At 41.8% G+C, this 24,591-nt stretch overlaps 2 protein-coding genes across 4 annotated transcripts; both read right to left on the minus strand.

Annotated features, from left to right (window-relative positions):
- Positions 1–11,898: 11,898 nt before the first annotated feature.
- Positions 11,899–16,352, minus strand: znf365 (zinc finger protein 365). 3 transcript variants are annotated; one of them, XM_026356069.1, is made up of 6 exons: positions 16,215–16,352; positions 14,495–15,155; positions 13,957–14,266; positions 13,629–13,800; positions 13,464–13,510; positions 11,899–12,915 (listed from the first exon to the last, which is right to left on the minus strand). In XM_026356069.1, the coding sequence occupies exons 2-6, from the start codon at positions 15,138–15,140 to the stop codon at positions 12,690–12,692; spliced, it is 1,401 nt and encodes a 466-aa protein (XP_026211854.1). In that variant the 5' UTR covers positions 15,141–15,155; positions 16,215–16,352; the 3' UTR covers positions 11,899–12,689. The 3 variants fall into 3 exon arrangements, with proteins under 3 accessions (XP_026211854.1, XP_026211853.1, XP_026211855.1); XM_026356068.1 differs by having other exon boundaries at positions 13,464–13,513; XM_026356070.1 differs by having other exon boundaries at positions 12,784–12,915; positions 13,464–13,513; positions 13,610–13,800.
- A 467-nt stretch (positions 16,353–16,819) lies between these two features.
- LOC113159415 (sulfotransferase 6B1-like) lies at positions 16,820–19,475 on the minus strand. The gene is made up of 6 exons (XM_026356079.1): positions 19,299–19,475; positions 18,789–18,878; positions 18,446–18,569; positions 18,251–18,345; positions 17,928–18,084; positions 16,820–17,589 (listed from the first exon to the last, which is right to left on the minus strand). The coding sequence occupies exons 1-6, from the start codon at positions 19,458–19,460 to the stop codon at positions 17,462–17,464; spliced, it is 756 nt and encodes a 251-aa protein (XP_026211864.1). The 5' UTR covers positions 19,461–19,475; the 3' UTR covers positions 16,820–17,461.
- Between the last annotated feature and the right edge of the window lie 5,116 nt (positions 19,476–24,591).

Here is a 24,591-nt window from a genome sequence, read left to right on the forward strand (position 1 = left end):
AAAGTGCAAAAGGTTGGAATCACTGCACTAATTCATGCCGCAGCTGTTGAGGCTTCATTTAGTGGGGAAAGGCTCTAAATACTACTTTACTTAAACTTTAACCATGAAATCAGTCGAGACATATTTACACACACAGAGCTGCAGACCAGGTGCTGAATCTTACAGTAAGTTTATTATTTTGTATGTCAGCAGAGTTTTATGTCCGTTCCTGTGCTGAAATATTCCAACAGACAAATAAAGACGACAAACTACGGTCACGCTTTGGAAGAAGCTCCTCAGCTGTTCGAGGTCAGGAGGTCACAGGAGCTTTTCCATCACACTGATCCAGCTGAAAGCTCAGGAAAATAAAAGGGGACATTAGGATGTTTGCTTTTATTGTAGGTGAGAAACACGCTTCCCCACAAGGCCAACAATGACTCATATCAGCGAGCGTGACTCACTTGTCGTGGCATCCTCGTTTGGCATTTCATTATGAAGACGTAGGCAGCTGATTTGGACGTCTTTCCACTGGGAAACACCCGCCCACACACATGCTCATAAAAAGAGCGAGATGACAGCCTACTTTATGCCAATTAGAATTTGTTTGGTGGGATTTGTCGCCCATTATCAGATCTATTTGTGTTTACTGCTGAGATCAAAGCAGAGAGAAACAGGAAGCAGTGGGAGGGAGAGGACTGAAGTGCCTGAGACCCCGTTCTGCTGTTCCAGGGTCAAATGTCATGTTTCTACTCTTGATTGATTTTTTTAAATGAGTGAAAAACAACACGTGTACTGCTGAAGCAGTTTGGTTCCTTTTTCTGGGAGGTTTGTTGAGCATCTATCACAGAGACGAGATGTTTCAGCTCTCACACCGTCTGCTGAATGTTGGTTGCTGAGAACAACCTTTATTATCTACAGTCACAGTCTCCATGTGCAGTGACGAGTTTTACTGATAACAAACAACAAACAAACTCATCTGGATGATGTTTCCAACATTTAACATCCACGTCTCTTCAGACTCATGAGTCCACATGGATGTTTGTGCCACATGAAGAACCTCCCTGAAGGTGTTTTGAGATGTCGTGTTCATAAGGACGGAGCTGACGTACAGATAGACAACCTGAAAACATAATGGAGCAGCAGAGCTGATGCACTTTGACCCCATCTTGGGTCAGGCCCTTCAAACACCACACTTCCTGTCACAGTTTCTGTCCCAGCGCTGGAATCTGAGCTCATTCTTCCTTCATCTTCCTTCATTCTTACGTCCCTGTGATTTTCCACACGCTGCGTTTCCAGATGTCCTAGGACTTTATTTTCTGATCCTCTGACTTCGTCCCAGCACCTGTTGGATCCATCCAGGATCCGTCCTCTGGTTCTCAGTGGATGTCCAACCATCCCTGAAGACACAGTCCAACTGTTTTCACAGTCTGAGTAATGCCCACAAAGGCTGATGGAGCGAGTCCCTGTTTAATCAACGTTAGAGTGTGACTCATCAAGCTTCAGTAAGTTGTCTGTCATGGTGTGCTGCCAACAGATCCAGATTTGAATCCACCACTTGCTACTTCCTCATGTCCGTCGAGACACCACCACGCCCTCGTGTTGACTTTTTAATACTTACAATGAAAATCGAAGTTGCTGTGAGGCTGAATGAACCTGCAGTGATCTATGGAGATATGATCTGCTCCCACACAACTCTCCTCGACTCACTTTAGCTGCACAGTGTTCAACCAGGGAGACACTCACCTACTCCCAGAGTGACACGGAGGCCTCGTTTGTAGAAACCCTCCCCAGTGTGTGTCTGTGCTGTCAGTGTGTGACGTTGCAGTTCTCCTGAAGACACATGTTGTTTTTATTAGTAGGAAGTGACTGCGGGCTGAAAATAGACGCCGTGATTCAGAGCTCAGACGGTTTTAGCCCTGATGCTGAGCCAAACTGTGGAAGCCCTGCGTAGGTCGTCCTCTAAATCAAATAAACAGGATGAATTATTATTCTGCAACGGGAGGTCGTTGTCCAGCCAAACTGCACACACACACGAGCTTGTATAACACAACAGTAAACAGCAGCATGTTGTTGTGAGTAGATCCAGACTCTTCTGAGATTTGTTGTCATGTCGGTCGTCTTCCTGTCACAGACGTTTGAGTTGATGATCTGAAGCTTTGTGATTTGTTGATGTAGAAAATAAACTGTTATGTGTGTTTTTGCAGTTATGTCGTGTTGTTTTGTCTCTAGTTACAGTTGCTTTGCATCTTTTTCTGGTAACTTTCTATTCTTCTGCGTCATCTCGAGTCTCCTTCTGGTTGGTTTTCATCTGTATGTCTCTGTGTAGTGTTGTGATGTGACTGTGGTTATTTTCTGTCTCCTTCCACTTATTTTGCACCTCATTGTGCTGTTTTGCATCTCTTTTGTGATTTGGAGGTTGTTTTGCATCTCTTAGGGTAATGTAGAATATCTCGTCTTTGTCTCTGTGGTGTCGCTCCAGTGTCTCGATGGTTGTTTTGTGTCTTGTTGGTTTACGTCTCTTTCAGCTCATTGCAGCTCTTGTTTTGTACCTTGTCACAGTTGCGTTGAACCTCTTTGCAGCTGTCTTGTAAGTCTGGGAGCTCCTTTGTGGTCTTTGTGCATCTCCTTGTCGTGCTCAGCTGGTTTGTGTTGCTCTTTAGTCTCTTTCAGAGACGTTTTGCAGGTGAAGCCGAGGGCCCCCCGGACTCATTGAGCTTCTGAGCCTGTTCATCCATCAACGTCTTTAAGTACAGAGGAAATGTGGACTTCAGCTGCTTTTTGTCTGCAGTAAATTCACAGAGGAAACTTTTACTAAAAAGCATTCAAGCTCCTGTCTGTTGTGTAACTCTGGACCTACTGCTGGAGTCAGTTTATTTGAATGCACCAGTAAATATTTTTAGAGCTCCAATCACATGAGCCGCTGAGTGAGGCTGAATTTCTTTTTATACTCCTTCTCCACTGCAGTTTGTTTCTGCTGATAACCTCAGAGCTGTACAGAGATCTGTGTTTAGAAAAGAAGATATGGCTAATCTGAGGTTTGCGTGCCATTGTCCCTCAGACACTTCAACTTGAGTGGATCCAAATGTGTTTTGTGACAGAGGGTTTGGTCCATAGGGTATAGACAGGAAACTGGATCTGGGAGCCAACGAACCCCACAGGGAATCTTCACATGCAGCTACTAACATCACCCATAACCCGAGTTTTACTTTGGAAGTAGATGATGAAATAGATTTGGTCCCAGATGGAGATTCTTGCGCTATTTATTACAGCAGCAGTAGTGGCTTTACTGTAGGTTTAGTGTAGAAACTCCTGCAACAAATGCTGTAAACTGCACAACAGTAAGTGACAGATTCTGTTAACCGACAGGATACAGCAGGAGGTCCCTGCCTGGTGTTCATCTTCTGCAGCTTCTCCTCCACATCTAACGACAACAACTCGGCTTAGCGTCCGACTTTCATGCCGTCTGTGCGTCTCTGCTTGCAGTAATCTGTTATCTGTGGCCCACATGGCCTCAGTCTCAGTCTCAGCCTGCAGGGTGACAATCTGTAGATGCTCACACTGATACGGCTGCGTGACGGTTTTTGCTCTGCAGAGAGTGTCCAACGTCAAGGCGATCACAGCTCAGCGTGTGGAGCGTGAGTGTTGTGTGAGCCTCCGTGGTGACGTCAAAGCGACGTGTTATCGTGTTTACTCTCTCCATGAAAGATCAACACCAGCCTGCAGTGTTTATTGACATGCTGTAATGCAGTTAGGAACCATTAGATAACAAGTCGTTTCACAGTCTGCACTGGCATCGAGTCGTCTCCCACATATTTGTCCAAGTACACAGATGGTTTGATGAACTAGGTCAAAAAAGAAAAACAGACATGCTACAGATTTTAGTTTAAAGTCTGTGTCTCGATTTAATGTAAGTTAATGAAAGTCATTTTATACATATAGAAAACTGCAAAATAATGAGAAACAAAATGCATCAAATGAAAATTCTAAAATATTTCCTTATTGTTGTGTACAAACTGTAAAAGTATTATATTTCATGATCTGATGATATAATGACAACAACAAATATAGATGTGAATCAGATTTAGTTAGAAAAAAGAAATTAAAGAGGAAATTCAAGCAATAAGTCTATAACTGGATGCAGTTAAAATGCAACTTATGGAAAAAATCAATAATTAAACAAAGAAATCAATAAGTTCTAGGAACAAAAGTAGAAAAATCTGAAAACAAAACTTCAACCTTATGGTAAAATACTGAATGGAAGTTAGTTCCACATAACATTAAAGAACGCAGTCATACAGTATATGTGGCTTTAATTAACACTCAAACAGTACTACTGGTTACTACAGGTCTGGCTGTTTGTGGGACACATTTAGTGTCTGTGTGTTTCTAACTTGGTCACACGTCAGTGTTTTATTTGCAGCAGTCATGTTTTACGACGTGTCGTCATGTTAGTCGTGCGTCTTGTGTATTGTTTCATTTTTACTTTGTAAATGTTGAAGAGCTGCTGTCGCTAAAGAAGACGCCAACAAACGAACCTAAATATTTCTCCACACTGAGGATTAGCTCTTCTGACCTGACAACATCAACACACCTGAGAGGAAGAAGAAACTGTGTTGTCACGGTCAGATTAACGCACCAGGAGACTCTCAGGCCGACCTGTTCCCCCACTCTGCTCTGTATGTTGTGTCTGCTCCCTGCCCCCATGTTGGAAACTGACTGAGGCCCGTTTGTTTAGAAAGGTCGACGCTCTCTCACATCACTTCAATACAGTTGGAGCTGTCGGCCAAATACAGCTCTCAGTTTATCCTTTATCCATGTTTATATCAGAGGAGCTCGTATAAGATGCAGCAGCAGGAAGTCGTTTTTAGTTTATATTAGGTTTTATTTGTGCACATTTAAAAATCTAATTAAAACAATTATTTAAAGCTGTATTTTGAAGCCATTCACCTGTTTTGTCCAGGCAGTAACTGATCCTTATAGTGATATGAACAATATTCCAGACGGTGTCATCGTGTGTGGGGGTGTTTGTGTGTGCTGATGGACTGGTCTTCTTGTCACTGTCGTCATCATGACAAGTCAAAAATGTGGTTGCTATCACAGTCTTCTACGCCTCATGACTAACCCTGAATCTCAGAAACAACATTATGTCACTGCACAATTAACTTTGAACTTTCTCTGTCTAGGATTTTATATTTCTTTTACTACACTTTTCCAGTGTGGACACAGTCACAACCTGCTGGGGAGCAGTGGATCTAGTCTGAGCTATAAATAAGCAGCTATAAATTTACTCAAATCTGTCAGTCTGCAGACAGGAAATACATGACAGCTAATGCTGCTCACAGCTGCAATAAATTTGAAAGAGCTGTGGGTAGAAACTGAAAATAACTACATGGAAAAAATGTTTTGCTGCCTCTGTGTGAACCTGCAGTTTAATTGACATCAGATGGTGAATGTGGTGCATCATTGTCTGCAAGTAGCCCAAGGTAGTACACGGTTAAAGTAGTAGAAGCACTTTGTGTTGTTTCCTCACGTTGAAGTACTAAATTCTGGCTAAATGCAGGCATCCTACAGGATAACATCTGGGTGTCTGTCTGCAAGGTGGAGCTCAGAAGAAGGTGAAGCTGGATAATGCAGCAGGACAATAACCATAAACATCACCTGGAATCTACTACACAATGATTCAGAGACTGCCCCTTTTAGAGTGGCCCAGTGCAGAGAGCAGACCCTAACCCAATAGAGATGCCATGGAATGACATGGAGAGAGGCCAGAATCTGTCTGAGCTGAGGCAGTTCTGTGAGGAACAGAAGTTCCTCCTGGATGTTGTTCAGGTCTGATCCACAGCTACAGGAAGAACTGGTTGTCTTTATTAAACATAACAAGTACAATAAAGATGTGAAAGATCAGGACCGTTTGTGTTTTAGCAGCTTAGAAATGTTGGGTTTGTTGATATTTGTGACTTTGGTGAAGATCAGATCACATTTCAGGACGACTTGAGAAAACCAGGATATTGAAAACTGTTCACTTACTTTTCTGGTCACTGTATGTTTAAACAGCAGATATTCAGCTACACGATTTGGGATGAACATACTTTGAACAGTGCAGGAGTGTGTAAGGATGCCACCTAATAGCCCCGTTGGGATATAATAAATCCTGCACTCAGTGCACAGCAACAAGTCGTTGAACTGTCCCTGGAGATAGAGTGACAACAAGTGGACATTTGTGAGTATTGCAGCAATTTATACTGCTGGTACTCTTTCTTACCTTTAATGTATAAAAAACATCTCTCTCTGTCTGAAAAGTGTTAAAATTAGCAGCTAATTTCTTGTGCATGTCCTCAGCTCACATGTGTTTTTGTTCTTACAATAAGTTATTTATTCAGGGGAAAAAGGAGAAAATCACCAGAGCAGAGTTCCTGTAACCACCATCACATTATTAAGAAGTTCAGTCAGTTTTAACTGTTTTCAGAGAAAATGGTGTTTTATCATCTTTGACTTGAAGCACTGAGTCATGTCTGTATCGCTGGTCGATGGGATGTTGTAGAGAGAACTTAAACTACTACAGTTTAGTAGTATCTGAGCGGTGATTAGCTTCAGTTCAAAGACTTTTACATTAAAACACTTCAATGAAAACAGCTCATGGTGATGTTCTTGGTGTCATGTTTGTTCTTTAATCAGTGGTTTTCACACAGACCAACAAGTTCAACATAAAAAGTATTCCAGGTCTTCACAGTATTGCATTTTGCACAGTGTTATACAGACGACGGTTTTTCAGTGAAGGCACAAAACTAGAGATTATTCTGCAAATAAAATCCCTACAGACAAACATGATGAACTCAGGGTGGTAAACTTTGCCGCCAAACTGTTTTACACAGCCTAAAAATCTAACTTTATCTCTACCGACTCACATCAAGAAAGGTAGAAGCGTCATAGTCAAACTAACATTAACTCCAGGTAAAACACATGTTCGGCTACGCTTATACCCACTGCTCAAACCTTTCTCTCTTTGTTTAAGAGCTCTTCCACAGTTTCCACAAAACATTTCCAAGCACAGAATCAGTCAAATTGATTTTCCAGACGTTTCTAAACCTGTGGATGATTGTCCCATCACATGAAACCCAACAGCTCTGAGCAGAGTGCTCTCGCTTGGTTTAGTGCAACTCTCCTTCAAATACCATTAAAATATACCTCGCTCTGCTACAAAGGTACACATAGAACAACATAACAGGATTTTTATTTCTCTTTTTGCTACATATGAAGCATGCTTTCACAGTAACACAATAGCTACATATGTGGTAGTAGTAGTAGTACTAGTAGTAGTAGTAGTAGTAGTAGTTGTAGTAGTAGTAGTAGGGCTGCCTCGTGCATCTTCTACCACCTTCCAAAGACTGAGCACCAAAAACCTACGATACGAAGTAGCTCAGAGACAAATCTGAAGCAGTGCACACACAAACATGTTCATCAAGAGTTAAGCTGCTGTTTGCTTAAAAACCTCCACGACTTGAATTTCTGTGATTTTAGAGCTTTTGGACATTGAAAACGTTGGACTGTAATCAGGCTAGGAGTGTGGACCTCACCAAATCATGGGATTTGTGCAAATACACACTCTTACAGTAACTAACCAGGTTCCAGTCGACAGGAAACTTTTGGAATTTCATGGTTTTCTGCTTTATTTGTCAAAAAATGATCTGATCATCATCTAAGTCAAGAGTATTAACTAATATAATGTGTCTAAAATAGTATCACAAAAAATTTTAAAATCTTATCTAATATGTCTTTATTGAGAGCCACCATTAAAACCTCACAGTGTGAGCGGTGACTTAAAGACAGTCACACATGAGACGTCCAAAGAATAAGACAGAGCTAAAGCAGTTCTGGAGGAAGAATGGGCTGAAATGTCAACCAGTTCAGTTCACATACTTTTTCTATGAGGTTCTTATGATTGTTCTCAATAAAGACATGAAAGATCAGAATTAGTTTGCGTTTTGCTTTAGGCACATTATATTTGTAGATACGCTCGATCAGAGTTTACGACAAATTAATGAAGAAAACAATTAAACTCCAGAAGGTTCACATACTTTTTCTTGCCACTTTATGTGAAGGTGACTTGGTCCGACTGAGTGGCCTCAGGCCACGACAACACACCAAAGCCCAACACCAGGGAAATAACGTGTGTTATATCATATGTAGCTGCAGATGGCACTGGGGTCGGTTTACTACTATCTTGTGGTGTGACCTAATAAGCTTGACTTGATATACGTGGTAGTTATTGTTAAGGAGAACTGGACTTTTTAAATTAACAGCAGCATTAACACTTGGGCTCAGATCATCAGTGCCTGAATTCACAAGTGTTAAAGGATTCAGAAGTCTGATCGCTTGTGAATCTTTTGAACACTTGGTCAGAAATGTTTCCCAAATTGATCTGGTTCAGGTTTTTATGTGGTGAAAAGCAGAGGAAAGTTTCCCTTCAAGGGCCCTTAAAGTAATTTTAAAACCATTGATGCTTTGTAGACTGTAAAACTGTAATATTCAATATACTGTACAGAGTATTCCATTTAACATGTAGTATTGTGTATTACTGAGTTGTTATGGTTTGTTAAAGTGATACAGTACACCATGTAACTTCCAATAAACTTCAACACAACTCCTGGTCAGAAAGGCTGCCTGCAAGCTCCATTCACTTACATTTAAGACTATATGACTTTATTATTGCCAATAGAAATTAGACCAACTAAACAAATAAAACATTGAAATAATGAGAGTGACCCATTAGAAGAGCGTCTGCATGGCAGAACCACTCAGCAGAGTAGTAATAATTGAGATGCATGTTTAGAAAAACATACATATCAGGAGTTAAAAGTATTCAAGACAAATGACTAAAGGCCTTGAATTTACCCAACATAATTTCAGGAATTTTCCAGGACCTGCAGACACCTTATTAAAAAAAGTGTGACCGAGGTAAATGTTCTGCCAAGTTAAAGTCCTGCAGAACTACTACTTCCACTGGACGACACATAATATCTCTGTATACAAAATATCTATTCACACTGTCAATAAAACAACAGCAAAGATACATTTTACACCAAATACCGTCTTTTACATGTACATTCTTATCATTAAATGAGTGCAAATATGACGTGTAAACAGATCATAGAGAATGATGCAGAGAGAGGAATGATTCGACTAAACAAGCTGTCAGGAGTTTAGTATACTGCAAACGAACTGGATGCATTCGCGGCACTGTAAGTCACTTTGGATGAAAGCGTTCGTACGACGTCACGATCGGAGAATCTCTACCCGTTTCTGTGTGAATGAGTGCGAGTTCAGGCCTGAAGTCAGGTCATAGGAGTACATTCGTTAAGTGTGTGGTGTCCTCCAGACCTGGGACAGACGGCTCCTGCTAGTACACGGCTCGTTATATCTGGTGGTAGTGGAGGGTAATATATGTCCCTGCTGTTTCCTCAGTGCTGCTTCATTTCATTTAAGGGTAACAACAGAGACTCTGGTCCATCCCATAAAAAACCAACAGTGTGTTCGTTCATGAAAATCACACTTTTATAGATTTATTCAAAAAATTAATTCCACAAAACAGCTGCTAACTCTAATTGTTAAGCAAGTAAACTGAAGGATATGGCGAATCTGTTGAGGACTATTTTCAGCGGCGGATTAGATAAATGACACTTTTATACAATTCATGGTTTTAGAACAATGTTGACAAGATAAAAATGAAAAATTCTAGCTTCATCTTTCACCCTTGTGGAAATGTGAGCATGTCTTAACAACATAACAGACCCTGTAATTACTTCATAGCTGCATCACACAGCTAGGAAAATACATGACGCTGAGATTTAAAACAAGCACAGTACTCCTGAAAATGTTGCACTGTTCCTTTAAAGAAAGGTGGCATATTCTACAAAACAAGATTGAGTAAAGATCTGGGTTTATCCTCCACTACGTCTCTGATTCAGCAGCAGACAGGTGAGTGATTTTCAGCATGTACAGTAGTACCATCACCGTAAAGTATTTATACCTCAGTAGGTCAAAGTTACAGCTATGTACAATAATCAATTACAATACAAGTCGGTGTTTGAATTGATGCTAAATTTAAACCAAAGCAATATTTTGCAGGATGTACTTGACCCAGGTCTGGTGTCATCCAGCTCCTGTCTGTGCTTTATAAACCACATCATCTCCTACAGATGATAGATTATTAATTATATAATACAGTATGTACAGATGATGATTAGGGCTTTTTATGTTTGAAAGCCACCAAAGATGAATTGGTTTGGAACTGACAAAAAGACACCTTCAAAACAAAGTCAGTCCTAACTTCCTGAACTGTCTCATTATCCAAAATAAGTATTTCTAATGGGAACAGAAGGACCAGCATATGTCCACGATCTCCCTCATGGGGTTGAGCACCGCATTTGACTCAAATACAGCTAGCAGCACACTCCTCCTTTCATTGCGGTTTTACTTTTACCTTAACTACGTGTTGAGTTAGCCAACATTAGTCCAGCTGCTGGAAACATCTGCTCAGCTGGAAGGCACGTGTAGTCACACCAACTTTATCAGTCCAAGAAATCTGTCAACGTTTACAGCTGGTTATCGACAGCCACTGGATCCTCAGAGCATCAACACGACTGTAAAACGAGCACAGAAGCTGCACTGACACTTGTTTCTGCCCTGTCTCTTCCGGGGTTCGCACACGCTTGTGGATCCGTTGTATGAACAGAAAGAGGTGCTACCTCCGTAACCACATACTACAGCATTTTCTGACAGTTACACTGCACGTCCCTGTTGCCCTGTGTTTTTGGTTTTGGAGGAGGTAAAACTCAAACTCTCCTACTCTTCCATACACACTGCTTCAGCATGTGGAGAAATCCAACGCTAAGAGTTCTACAGCGGGTGTTTAGAAAACTGATAAAGTCATATCAACCATCAAAACGATCACAGGAAACGATCGCGGTCACTTGGCCTAGAAAGCACAGACAGAGCAGATAACTGGACTTTTCAGGAGTTTTTGAGGAACCAGGCCGAGATGTGAAGGTTCAACCAGAGGAGAGGACGTGTCATTAACCATCACTGGAAACTGTTTCCATGATCAGACCACAACTGTAATTAAATAATAAATAAAACAAGCTGATGATTACCTGAAGTTTCTCTAATATTTGAATTAAACATTCAAAATCATCACTAAAGATTGAGTTCATCTAAGATACTGTTCTTAATGACAATGACATGAGGAAACTCAAGCCGTCACTCATGAATACCTTTACTATTAATGTTTATTTCAGCATAATAATCTATGGAAAAGTACTAGATTAATAAAACAGGAGTGGCACTAAAACTAACAGTCTACTGCACAGTATTCTGTAGGTGAATATCTGTTATTGCATAATGTTCTTAAACCCTGTTAGACACTATTAGCAGTAACTGTGATGCAAAATGAAACTAAATGTATTTATTTCCTCTTCAGGGATGGAACTGCCCAAATCCAGGAAGTAGCCGGTTTAAAAGCTTCATATTTTAGTGTAACCTTATAAAGTGCCTAAGAGATGCCGGTAGTTTTTTTATTTTAAAGACCAGCCCTGACGTTAGGATCACCCTGGTTCCCTCGAGAAAACCCAGCGGAAATTCTCCACTGAATTTTGGATTATTGCTGAAAACAAGTTAAATGAAACTTTTTGATATTTATATGTTCTGTTCTGCAATAAAACTTCACAAACTAACATCTGTTTTGTGATATCTGAATACGATCAACAGAAGTATTAAAAAAAAAAAAAAAAAAAAAAAAACTACTCTCGGGCGAACACGACGGACTTCAGCACCACCACTAAAGCTTCCTTCTTTGTTAGTCAGTGCATTTTATAAAGACTTATAAAATACATATCAGGAGTAGGTGGTTTTTCTTTACTAGAGCTGACCTTGTGTTAACCACAAGGCTCTAACAATAAACCCGTTCAAAAGATGCAGTTCTGAAATGTTTCTGGGTGTTAGGACTCAAGCGGCACTCGGTCTCTTACTTTGTAAGAAACTAATTTCATCATAGATTCATCTGCTGATTAGTTCTTTTAGATTCATTGTTTCATCTCTAAAATCCCTGTTAGCAATTAAGACCGTCTGTTTCCCACAGATCAAAGTGAGTGAGAGTCTAAAACTAAATTATTTTCACTTTATTTGTGCATGTGACAAAAAAAAAAAACATCCAATCTTCACCTGTAAGAACGATTTATAAGTTAAAACATTAACTAGATTAATTATTAAAACAGCTGCAGATGAATCTTCTGACAGTCTACTAACTGATTATTGCAGATCTAGTCCAGATTTATAGAAATAATGTCATTATGGTGTCATTTAGGAAAAGTTCGTAAAATGTAATATGTTTTGAGAAATGTTGTAACTTAAATTGGAATTTTTATTCTTATACCAATGACTCAATAACATTTTTCAACATTTTCTGTAAAGCATGCAGAGCGTCACTTACGTTTTCTCTACATTTAGCAGATGTGTGAATGTTTCCATGCTAAAATAAGATTCAGTCCTAAAAACGTCGCCTGTGTTTGCGATTTGAACTCAGAGCTTTATACAGATCAACAACTGATCATGTGACCTTGCAGTACTTTTCCACAGTTTAACACACTGGAATAAAGTCGTTGTGTGATGAGGTTTCACCTGCTGACACCTCCTCTCCCTGGTGTTTCTCTACAGTTCTAAGCCTCGTACCCTGCCGACCGGCGGCGCTGGTGGTTCCAGATGTCGTCTCTGTGTTCCGGTCTGCAGAACAGCCTGGATGACTGAGCCAGCCGCTCCCGGTGCTCCCGCTCTCTGTCTCGTTCTCCGCCTGATTTGGAGAACGAGGGCCGGCTGCTGAACTGGGAGGACGAGTGGGTTCTGTTATCGTGGACACCAGATGAGGACAGCTGCCCTCCTGCTGACCTGGGAATGACACGACACACAAAAGCATTTACACAGTTGCAAGTCTTTGAAACTCTCCGGAACAGAGTAGAAGGTGAAAGTGTCAAATGTTGAGCAGTGAATTAAACACAGAAACCTGACAGACGACACAGGAGTCCTCCTGAATGATTCAGTAGACGCTCTGCTACCTTTTGGGTGCGAGTCAGCAGCAGTTTATTACAGCATGATTCAGTAATGAATGCCATTACTTTATTAGGTCATGTTAGTTTTCTTTTAATGCTAAAGATCGTAGCTGTCGAGATAACCTGGAGCTGGTCAGTAAGAGCCCGATGTGTTTAACAGAAATGAAATAGTATAGTTCTCCTTTTAGTATGACCATTAAAAGGAGAAACGATCCATTAAAACTGTGAAATGTGATTTAAGAACCGTGGGTTTTAGTTTCAGTTGATTCATTCTATTTTCTAATTCGGTAAATACGAGTTAAATAAACTCTTTACCAGAGTCTCAGAGAACCTTTTGGAACCCATCCATTAGCTGGTTCCACTAAAAGATGTGATTGCGGTGCTCACCTGCTTTTAGTGATTCTGTGAGGTCCATTCTCCGCTGGCTGCTGGTGCTGCTGTCGACACAGAAAAAGCCGACGACCCAGTTACAGCACAGCACTCACCAATCATCAAATATTGTCAGTGTGTGTTTGCGATCATGACTGACTGACCCCATGTGTGCTGTTGTACCTTGTAGTGGTTGCACTGTGCTGGGCTGCCGTTCACCTGGTAATACTCCACCAGCCTCTCGGCCAGAGCGATGCGTCTCAGCAGGTTCTCGATGAAGTGCTGGATTCGAACTTTACCGCAAGTCTCCTGTCGAGCTGCCGCTTCTAGAAACTTCTGGATGGTTATCACCTCCCTGGAAAATTAAAACTGTGATTAAGTTCAGCACATAAAGTTTGTGTTGAACAACAAGCGATGGATGGAAAACCATGTTCCAACACACAGAAACACACTTGAGCACGAAATGTGAAAACTTTTCCTTTAAAGGCTTCTCCACGTCCAATCTGTTTACCTCTCTCGTCGTTCCAATTCATTCTCTGAGGCGTTGAGCTGCTCCCGCAGTGCGGCGATCACCATGACAGCCACATCCACCTGCCGGCTCAACGACCTCTCCCGCTCTGCCACTTCCTGCCTCTCCTGGGCCAGATGCTGCGAGTGAGCACGCTCACACAAGAGCTCCGTGTCAGTCTGGGCCAGCTCTGTGCTGACCTTGGCCAGCCGGCGCTGCATGGTGCTGTCAGCCGCTCGCAGGATGCTGGCTAGTCGCCGCCGCACTGCGGCCGAGGCTGCTGCCGTCTCCAAACCAGAATAGGAGTTCTGCTCTGGTGGTTACACCAAGGAAGACAAGACAAGAGTTTAAGTAGATGACCCCATGACCGTACTGATAACTGCTCTTATCTTTAATCATCACTGAAGCAGGCTTCAGGTTCACATCACAGTGACCCCACAATGAACTGTGTGAGTGCTACTTATGAAAAAGTCACATCTTTAAATATCAACCTGCTAGAATAAAATAAAGTTAAAGTAAAGTAAAGTAAACCTGAACCTACCAACCAGGTCCATGTCTAGGTCCAGGTCTGGGTCTGGTGGGGGGCCAAGAGGAGCTGGAAGAGGGAATGGGAGGTGATGGTGGCCTGTGTCCAACCTTTTGATGGACATTTTCACATCATCCTCATGTCTACCTCCATCTCTCTCTTCACCATCATCTTCCTCCTCTTCCTCGTCTTCCACCTCTTCATCCTCTGTCCCTCCTTCCTCATCTTCCTCCTCCTCCTCAGCCTGTGTCCCCACCCCAACACTCTGGGTGCGCCTCCTCACAGAGCTATAGGAGTGGAGGTATCCGCTGTCTCTGCTGTCACTGAGGGAGCGCACATGAGGCGGTCGCCTCGAGTTCTGCTGCCCTCTGCGGGTCGGGAGGCTCATGTCGTGCCAGGGGATTGCCGCCGTCAGCGGGTCTGGAAGTTTCCCGGTGATGCTGAAGCCACCAGGGATCACGTCAGGTGAGCGGTACGAGTGGCGGTACTCCAGGTGGGCGCGAAGTGAGGCTAAGCTGCGGAAACGCTCCTGCTCGCCACAGCGAGGGCAGCGGAAGGGAAGGTCGCAAGAGTTAACGGAGTCAGTGATGGCACCGCAGGCCTGGCCGTTCCTCTCCAAGAGGAAAGAACCAGAACCTCTGGAACACAACTTCTGCTGCATCACTCTACACCTGGACTAAAAACAACAAACACAGAAACAATGGAAGTCAAACAGAAATGAATCAATTAAGCAACTTAACAGATTATCTGTTGAACAACAAATATTATCTGATTCTCACTATAAATTGATTTCCTAGTGTAGGGAAATATGTCCTCCCTACACTAGGTTCATAAGCTCAGATTTATTGTTACATATGCTGCTTTCACAAGTTTGTAATGTGTGATATTTTTTGAATATCTTTGAGCTTTGGTGAGTTGTTTGGACATTTGAAGAAATTCTATCAATTAAATGATTAACTGTGTGAGTGTGAACATAATGTTAATTTTAATTTTGGATTGCTTGAATTTGCAGCTTGTCTATTATTTTCTAGCAATATTTACAATTTTAGTAAATACGAGTTTCTATAGCTCTATAATTTTCATATTAATACACTAATAGAGGACATTTATTTGATGTAATTGGGGGCCCCTTGTCTTTTTATTTTACTAAATAAACAGCGTATATTGTAAATTTATTGCCTACACAACCAGGGTTTTAAAGTCTGAGCACATTTTCCTCACATAATAAAATGTGTCATCTTCTATAAACTCTGGCATCATTTTACAATGCTCATTGCAAACATGTGTAATTGCAGCACTCCCATATTTTCACGTATAAATAACCTCCTTATTATAAAGAGCAGGTGACACATGATTAGCAGTGATTAGCAGTGATTAGCAGTGATTAGCAGTGAGGATGTGTTCATTTCCCAGAGAGGACAGACTGGATGGCAGCAGGTGACCTGAGCAGCATCAGATTCATCCTGCACACACAAACAAAGCAAACGGGACATTTTCCATTGCACAGTTTCCTCTAATATCAGTTAATATCAGTTAATATCAGTTAATATCAGTTAATATTAGTTAATATCAGTTAATATCAGTTAATATCAGTTAATATCAGTGTGACCGGTCGATTCAGCCTTTAAAGCTTTTACAGTTACACCTGACTGCTGCGCGGAGGCTAAGCTAACGTTAGCTTAGCATAAAGAAGCTGAATCATTACTGAACCGGAGGTTTAACGTGCAGCTCTTACCGGGTGTAGTTTAACGGCAGACTGATCCTAAACGAGCAGTCGTTCGTGTCTGAAGGTGTCATGTCGCAGATGGAGACAGAAAAGAGCCCACATGATGTCATTCAGTCAGAGCAGCAGCGTCAGGTTAGCCACACGACAACACCACGTCCGGTCAGCCCTTTCAAAATAAAGCAAGCGTGTGAGGCTACTTCCGGCTACTTTTACTTTATCGTTTTTATCTTGTGATTCTTTTTTAAAATGACTGTTTTAGGTTTAGTAACACAAAACATGCAGCTGCATAAAACAGCACTTTAACATACACTTAGCTTGCATACAAACCTGTAGGATTTAGGATTATCAGTTCATTTAGAGGTGTGTAATACAAGAGGTCACACTGACCCCCAGGGTAACCTGTGGGTCTCTACTACCTTTACTGCTGTGGTGAATAGTAATAGTTCTATCATCAAACTATCTGAAAATAAATGAAAACAAAAATAGAGACACCTTGTTTAAATCAGATATCAAACGTTAAAGTTCCATACAAACATATATATCACTCATCATATATGTGCAGCAAAGTACCGTATGTCCAGAAATATCAAGTCAAGTCAAATGAAATCAAAAAGGTGATGTGGGAGAGTTTTATTTTTCATCATGATCATATACAGTGATGTACAGTACGTATACAGAGCTGCTGGTGCATCTATAACCCATAATCCTATCACAGTTTTATTTCAAAGCCCCATTTTTATGAGAGTGTTTGTTTCCTCCAGCCAGTTCTCGGCTGATATGAGTTTAAATCAGACATTAACATCAGTAAATTAACTTAACATTCATGTGCTCATTAAGGAGCTCTGGCTGCGAGAAGAGTTATTTACTTAAGCCCTAAAATCACACAGGTAGGTGTGATGTATTTGCTTCAAACAAACAGAAACTAAATTGGCTGAAAGTTACAGTCCCAGTGCAGCTTATTGAAAACACAGATTTTTCTTTTGGCTTTTATAAGTTGTCACAGTGGCACTTTTAGCCCTGAACTGAGCCTCCCAGGTAGTGCTTTACTTCAGATTCTGCCTCCTACCACTTCATCTAATTTAGGTTAAACATGTTTAATGCTGGTGTTGAGGTAGGGGTTATTGTACAGTCCAGATCACATGAACAGTGATCTATACAAAGCCTGACTGAGTGGAAAGTCTGAAGTCCTCCAGACTCTTCTTCTACATACTCTCCTCCCTTCCTTCCTCCTTTCCTCTCTTGCTCCTCATGGCTTCCTACTGACAGTGCTCTTGATATTTGAGTTTTGCTCCCAATCTGGTTCCCGCCAGGTGTTTGTTGAAGGCTTCGTCCATCTGTTGGCTCTGTTCTGCTGTAAAGTGGTTCTTCCAGTCCCCGACTTCACCTGAGACACAAACAGGACACAGTTACACAAGTTAATCCTACGTTTCCCAAAATTGTTGTTCAGTATCAACTGAAGTTCTTGAACACATTTCCCAGAAACTTCATCAGTTCAGACTGACTGGAAACACAGACCTCCGCCTGGCTTTACTTCTAGTTTACCTTCTACACCTACTGCAACAGAAGTGCTGTTTTTTGTATTTGATTACTTCACTTTACTGTATGTATGTACTGTACTCACTACAGTTTGATATGAAGACACATTTATTCTTCAAACAGTTGAGACATGTTTAGTTATTTCTGAGAGCACATTCCCAAAAGATGTTCTGAAGACGGCGGCACCTTTTCTGAAGATGGCATCTGCTATCACACCGTGGGAGGTGGCAGAGTTCTCCTTCATGGCTCTGAAGGTGCTCTGCTCTGCAACCTGCTGGACCTGAGCCTCCGTCAGGCTGAAGCCGAAGAAGCTGGAGATCTGACGGATGCCCTCACTCAGGTCCTGCAGGACAGGAAACACAAACAAAACGGTGAGACTGAGATCATCTCTCAGCAGCAGAGAAATCAGTCTGGGAGGAGGAAAATCTATGTAAACACTGATGGATACTTTGGAAAAGAAACCAGTTTCTGTCAGATGTGACTGAGCGGTCGGTGTGAGCGTGATCTACCTGCTTTAGGTCTTCATAGGTGACAATCATGATGTTGGGGTCGTCCATCTTCTTCTCCCAGGCCAAAGCGTGGTCAAAGTAGGAGCCCCAGGGAACTAAACACACACACACAAGTGATCATGGTCAAGTGAGTGTCTAGTTGTTTGTAGTTACATTAAAACTGATGAAGAAACAGAAACAGATTAGTTTACTCACCGTCTCCACTCATGAAGTCGGAGTAGAAAGAGTCCCACTTCACAGTCGGGAGGACCGGGTTGTTGTTGCAGAAATGAAAGTAGGAGACCAGAGTGTCTTTAGGGTTCCTGAAGATCACCAGCATCTGCACGATAAACACAGGAAATATGGTTAATATATGAAAACAAAATGCACAACAAAGAAACAAATCAGTTGAAATAAGACATAAAAACCTTCTACTGTCTATTGTCCCTGTTGTTTTCTTTAACATTACATTTTATTGTTTTTACACTTATTGATATGAAAACATCAGTTTGATCCCTGGATGAGTTGAAAATGACCCTACAGATGTTTTCTAGCTCACCTTTGTTTTATTTTCATAGAAGGAAGCTGGAATGTTGTCAGGGTGCATGTGAGTCCCCAGAAACCTCGGAGAGGGAACCTGATCCAGGCCCTGAGGAGACATGACGACAGAGGAGACATGACGACACATGCAGAACATTTACTTGAATTTAAACATTTTTGCAACTGTTATTTAACTAAATGACCAGAGTATTTCTTCCACCTTTAAAATCCTCAGGTTTACTTTACATATAGTAATCTGAGATTTGTTGACACACCCACACACACACACACACACACACACACACACACACACACACACACACACACACACACACACACACAGAGACAGATTAGTGGAACCTTAGTGCTGTTAATTTCTCTGTACAGGTACTGCAGGTTACGTAACATTTGACGACAGTGACTCTGCAGAAACTGTCATCTCACGCAACCACAGACATTATCTGCACAATTCAACCTTTCACCTACCTGTTTTTCTAGACTAGACCCTCCCACACACACACACACACACCTTAATGATATCTGGTGCCATAAACTCAATCAGTGGCGGCATCTTGGATTCCAAATTCACTCCTTTGGCCTGTGCAATCATCCTCTTCAAGACCCCCACCATCCAGTTAAAACCTGTACACACATACACACACACAGTGTGAGATGTTGTAGATTCAAACATTTACACGTTTATCAACCATAAAGTAACAGTGAAAGATAAACATTAACCTGAAGCACTGACAGACATAAAGCAAACTTCAATACAGCAGCAAACAAGCAGAGCGGATACAGACGATGGTGAATTAGTGACCCGGTCAAACATTTTAACTCTACCGCGCAGCTTGTCATCCTCAGATATGACAAGCAGCTTCTGTCGATACGAAACTAGACCGAGGAACTGCTGCATCCATTTACAAGGTAAAACGGATTCTAGTTTCTCCACATGGGACTTGAGAGGCAGCTGGCAGTGATATGTTAAACCCAACACATTGTTACCCACCCCGTCTTTGTGCCCCAGTGCCCTGACCCTGTAGCTATAATCAATGTAACATCATCTGTTAAGAGAAAACAGCTCTCATGAAACCAAGTCTAGGTATGTTAGGCAAACTCCTGCTGACCTCAGCCCTGCAACAGTTCTGATGATCAATCAGTTTATCAAGTTTCAGACATCACTTAAAAACTCATTATAATCGATTAACTGTAAATATATTTTTAAATAATCTACAATAAAAATATACATGATTGTTACTTGCATTTAAGTGTTTAGCTGTGAACTGTCCCTTTAAAGGTGGAATCCCACAGAAGCAGATTCACAAACATCATCACTGTGTTTAGGTTATCGAGTCTTTCTGAGAGCAAAGCAGATGTGGTGGCTGTTTGGGGAGTAAGAGGAGCCGATCTCTCTCACACACTGTTACTGTGAGTGTGTGTGGGTTGTACTGAAGGCCCTGTGGGATGGACCGCTTCACCAGCTGTGTTCTGACACACAGGAACACTGAGGGCCTGGGGACACCTTACACACACACACACACACACACACACACACACACACACACACACACACACACACACACACACACACACACACACACACACACACACACACACACACACACACACACACACACACACAGCTCAGATCACATATGCACACTCAACCATCTCTGGATGAGACACAAACAAACAAACAAACTCATGGATATGCACACAAACGCTGCACCGATGCAAAACACGATGACAGAAATTAAAGCGGTGTGAAAACAACTCTTAATCAAAAGTATCACACTGTTTGTATATTTAGACATTATTTTGCACCCAAAATATCAATTTAGCACATTTTTTATTAATGCGTCTAAAAACAACTTTAATTGTTTACCATCTGTTCTCATGAAGAAAGTGTTAACTTAAAACAAAGGTCATTTTCTAAGATTCTAATTTAGAAAACCAGTGTTATTAGCATCAGAAATCATGCTTCTCTTTTTGTCACCATCTCTCCTCCATTGTATGAGCCAAAAATTACACTTGACATCTCTCAGCTTCTACACCAACACAAACACTTTCTCCTCTCACTGGCTGTGTCGCTGAGAGGAAACTGAAGAAGTGAACGTAGCAGAAGAAGAAGAGGAAAGAAGGAGGACACGTGATTATTCGTCTGTGGAGCAGACCTGACTTCTTAGCACTCTTACAGGGGGATTCACACACAGATTAATGTACACTACAGTCCTGGACTGTCTGTCTGTGGACCTGTATCATAACAATACTGTTGTTTTTTTCCCTCCTGACAGCTGATTTCTTATTTTTGTGTGAAATATTTGAATCTCTTCAGGATTCTTAAATGTACCAATGAGTAAAGTAAAAATGACTGATAGTGAACATCATCTACACCAACAATGAGACTTGGCAGCTGTGTTTCCTCAAACAGGAGACAAGATCCATAGACTATAGTGGAAAGCTAAAGGTTAAACTTCATGTAGATATGCTCTGACCCAAGGAGAGCTGATTGCAAAGTAATAAAGATTCACCGATGAACACACACACACAGACACAGGCCGTGGAGGTGGAAGCCTATCCATCCATGAGCATGGAGGACAAGAAGAGACAGGAGGGTGGGGTCAGGTGAAGTGCTGGAAGTCAGACAGGATTGACTGACAGGACGGAGAGATGTGTTAAGGTGAAAGATCGAGCTGATGTGTGTGTGTCAGAGAAGAGACACAAAGAGGTGGGCTGAGGTAGAAAAAAGGAACTATAGACAAGAAAAAGCTTAAAGTGCTACTCTGTGTGTGTGTGTGTGTGTGTGTGTGTGTGTTCATTTCAGGGAGACAAAAAGCTGATGTCTTTACTTTGTAAAGGGCTGAAAGATGATCCAGTTGTCCACTGCACAATTTGATACACGAGGACCAGAACTACTGCACGCGCACACACACTAATGCACGCACACACATGCGCGGCCACACACACACTAGGTTCTGTAGAATCATCATCAGCTTATGTTTCAACAACAGTGCAACAACGACTCTGCTTAAACAGCACTTGGACTTGGACACGGACACATGCGCGCGTGCGCGCACACATACACACACCAGCTGGTTACAGCCTGGTGCTTTGAGTGTATTAGACACGAGTCGTCACTGATCAAGTAAAATAAAGTAGATTAAAAGCAGAATTCAAGGCAGCAGATCCAACTCAGAGTGAAAACACCGTCTGTAGATATGTTATCTCAGTGGTCATTAGCTGAGGTCACAAACTTTTAACTAAAATCTTGATGAAGGATTTTTATGATTACAATCTGTGCTCTACCACATTAATGAGGTACTGTCACCTGAGACTTTTTGTTTTCTAAAGCTGGTTCCACATATGCACTCTGGACCAGCACAGAGCAGGAGAAAGTCCAGGTGACATACGTTCCAACTCCAGGAATTAGAAATGATGCTTCAGGTTTATCACTCCTGAAGGAAAAAACACGATCCAACAACAGGAAGCTGGTTTTACTCCTAAACCTTTAGATGTTGTGCTGAGTGGACTGACGTATGGACTTAAATTAAAATAACAGTGTTGATCTGCAACCTATTGAGTCTGGATGAGTTTACTGAGCTCACAGTAAGGATGTATGAACAAACATTTGTTAGCTAAAACACTCCTTTCTAAACTTTATAAAATGTTGTGTTGTGTTTAAAGTGTCTTCCTCTGTCTCTCCTTGTTAATAGTACTGCATCTGTCTCTGCCATGTCCTCACACAGTACGCCTGGCAGCAACACATAACACAATCTGTGGGCCATGACAGCACGTATTATGAACAAAATGTACTGTATTTGACAATATCAGGAAGCACGTGTTAATACTGTCTGCACTAATTACACACACACACACACACACACACACACACACTCACACACACACACACACACACACAGAAGAAATAAGATCAGTAACAGTCGGTCTAGATAAGCCGTAGTTTGATTATTTCTTTCAGCAGCTTCAGAGGTCAACCAAGGGTTAACCAGCTCTGCACAGCCAGCGTAGCATGTATGGAGTCTATAAGGGCATAGTGTCAACAACCAATAGGAGAGCGTGGAGCCATGTTGAAGGAGGAGTGTGTGTATAGAATACTGTGTGTCTGTTAAGCCATTAGTCACAAGCTAATGGGGCCAGAACAGTGTGTGTGTGTGTTTCTGTGCACATGTCCCTGCAGCACAGTGCAGGCATGCACAGAATGTACATACAGTATGAGAGTTCATCTGTGTCTGTGCGTACATTGCTCTGAAATGTCGTGTTAGACTAGCAAAGAGAGGTCAGCGTGTGTGTGCAGGGACAGACTTCCATGCGGTTTATGCTTCATTTAAACTACAGGCAGTAATAGACTAGAGGCACTGGATGTACACATTTAACAAATGCGCCAACTGACGACTGCATTAAGCTGCAGTTAATTCTGACTTTTAGGAAAAAGACTAAGGAATTAAATGACAGCAAACAAATTAATTAACGTGTAATACAACTATTATATTAAATCATTTAGAATTTTGGCTGAAAAAATGAAAACTAATCTTACATACATCATCACGGCAGTGCGGAGACATTATTGTTTGAGACCATCATTTCACATGTAATGGTGAAGGTGAACATTAGGATAAGGGGCCAGCGAATGCAATATGTTAATGTGTGTCCAACAACTAAAGAAAGGCCAGTGTGTGTGTCTGTTCATGCATGTGTCCCTGCAGCAGAGTGGAGACATGTATATTATGCACATATGACACATACGCACGTGCGTGTCTGTGTGACTGGAACGTAGTATTAGACTTGCAAAGAGAGAGAGAGAGAGAGAGAGAGAGAGAGAGAGAGAGAGAGAGAGGAGAGAGAGAGAGAGAGAGAGAGAGAGAGAGAGAGAGAGAGAGAGAGAGAGAGACAGAGAGAGAGAAGAGAGACAGAGAGAGAGGGAGAGAGAGAGAGAGAGGAGAGAGAGAGAGAAGAGAGAGAGAGAGAGAGAGAGAGAGAGAGAGAGAGAGTGAGAGACAGAGTGAGAGAGTGAGAGAGACAGAGTGAGAGAGACAGAGAGAGAGAGAGAGAGATGAGGAGAGAGAGAGAGAGAGAGAGAGAGAGCAGAGAGAGAGAGAGAGAGAGAGAGAGATAGAGGAGCTAATAGAGAGAGAGAGAGAGAGAAGAGAGAGTGAGAACAAGAGTGGAGAGAGTGAGAGAGACAGAGAGAGAGCAGAGAGAAGAGAGAGAGAGAGAAGAGAGAAGGAGACGAGAGAGAGAGAGAGAACAGAGAGAGATGAGAGAAGAGTAAGAAGAAAGAGATGTGAGAGAAGAAGAGAGTAGACAAAGGAAGGGGAGAGACAGAAGGGAAGAGAGAGGAGGATGAGTGAGGAAGAGATTGAGAGAGAGTGAGAGAAGAGAGAAGAAGAACAGAAAGAGGAAAGAAGAGAGAGAATACAGAGAGAGGAGATACAGAGAGAGAGCGAAGAGAGGGGGAGAGAGAGAGGAGAGAGGGGAGGAGAGAGGAGAGGAAAGGAGGGAGAGAGATAAGTAGGAAGGAGGAGGGAAGTGAGAAAAGAAAGAGGAGAGAGAAAAAAGAAATAAAAAGAAAAAGAAAGAAGAAGGATGAAAGGAAAGGACGAGAGAAAGAAGATAGAAGACAAAGAGAGAACAAGAGATGAAAGACATAGACGGGGGGAAGGAGAGAGAGGAAGATAGACATAGACGGGGGGGGAGAGAGAGAGAGAGAAAGGGGTAGAAGGCAGAATAATAACAGGATGGTGGTGATAGTAGAGAGAGATACAATAAAAAAATAGAATAGGGCTGCGGTAGAAAGGGGAGAG

Source organism: Anabas testudineus, chromosome 15 (genome assembly GCF_900324465.2).
Source record: "Anabas testudineus chromosome 15, fAnaTes1.2, whole genome shotgun sequence".
Classification (NCBI taxonomy): domain Eukaryota; kingdom Metazoa; phylum Chordata; class Actinopteri; order Anabantiformes; family Anabantidae; genus Anabas; species Anabas testudineus.

Bases quoted from the DNA above. Each gene is read 5' to 3' on its own strand.
- znf365 (XM_026356068.1), bottom strand. From the start codon at position 15,140: ATGCAGCAGAAGTTGTGTTCCAGAGGTTCTGGTTCTTTCCTCTTGGAG. The intron at 13,514-13,628 runs GTACAACAGCAC...CTGTGTCGACAG, and splicing joins CACAGTGCAACCACTACAAG to CAGCACCAGCAGCCAGCGGA. The intron at 12,916-13,463 runs GTGAGCACCGCA...TGTCATTCCCAG, and splicing joins CACAGAATCACTAAAAGCAG to GTCAGCAGGAGGGCAGCTGT.
- LOC113159415 (XM_026356079.1), bottom strand. From the start codon at position 19,460: ATGTTTGAATCTACAACATCTCACACTGTGTGTGTGTATGTGTGTACA. The intron at 18,879-19,298 runs GTGTGTGTGTGT...ATGTCTCCTCAG, and splicing joins TGGCACCAGATATCATTAAG to GGCCTGGATCAGGTTCCCTC. The intron at 18,085-18,250 runs GTAGATCACGCT...CCTGTCCTGCAG, and splicing joins CCTATGAAGACCTAAAGCAG to GACCTGAGTGAGGGCATCCG.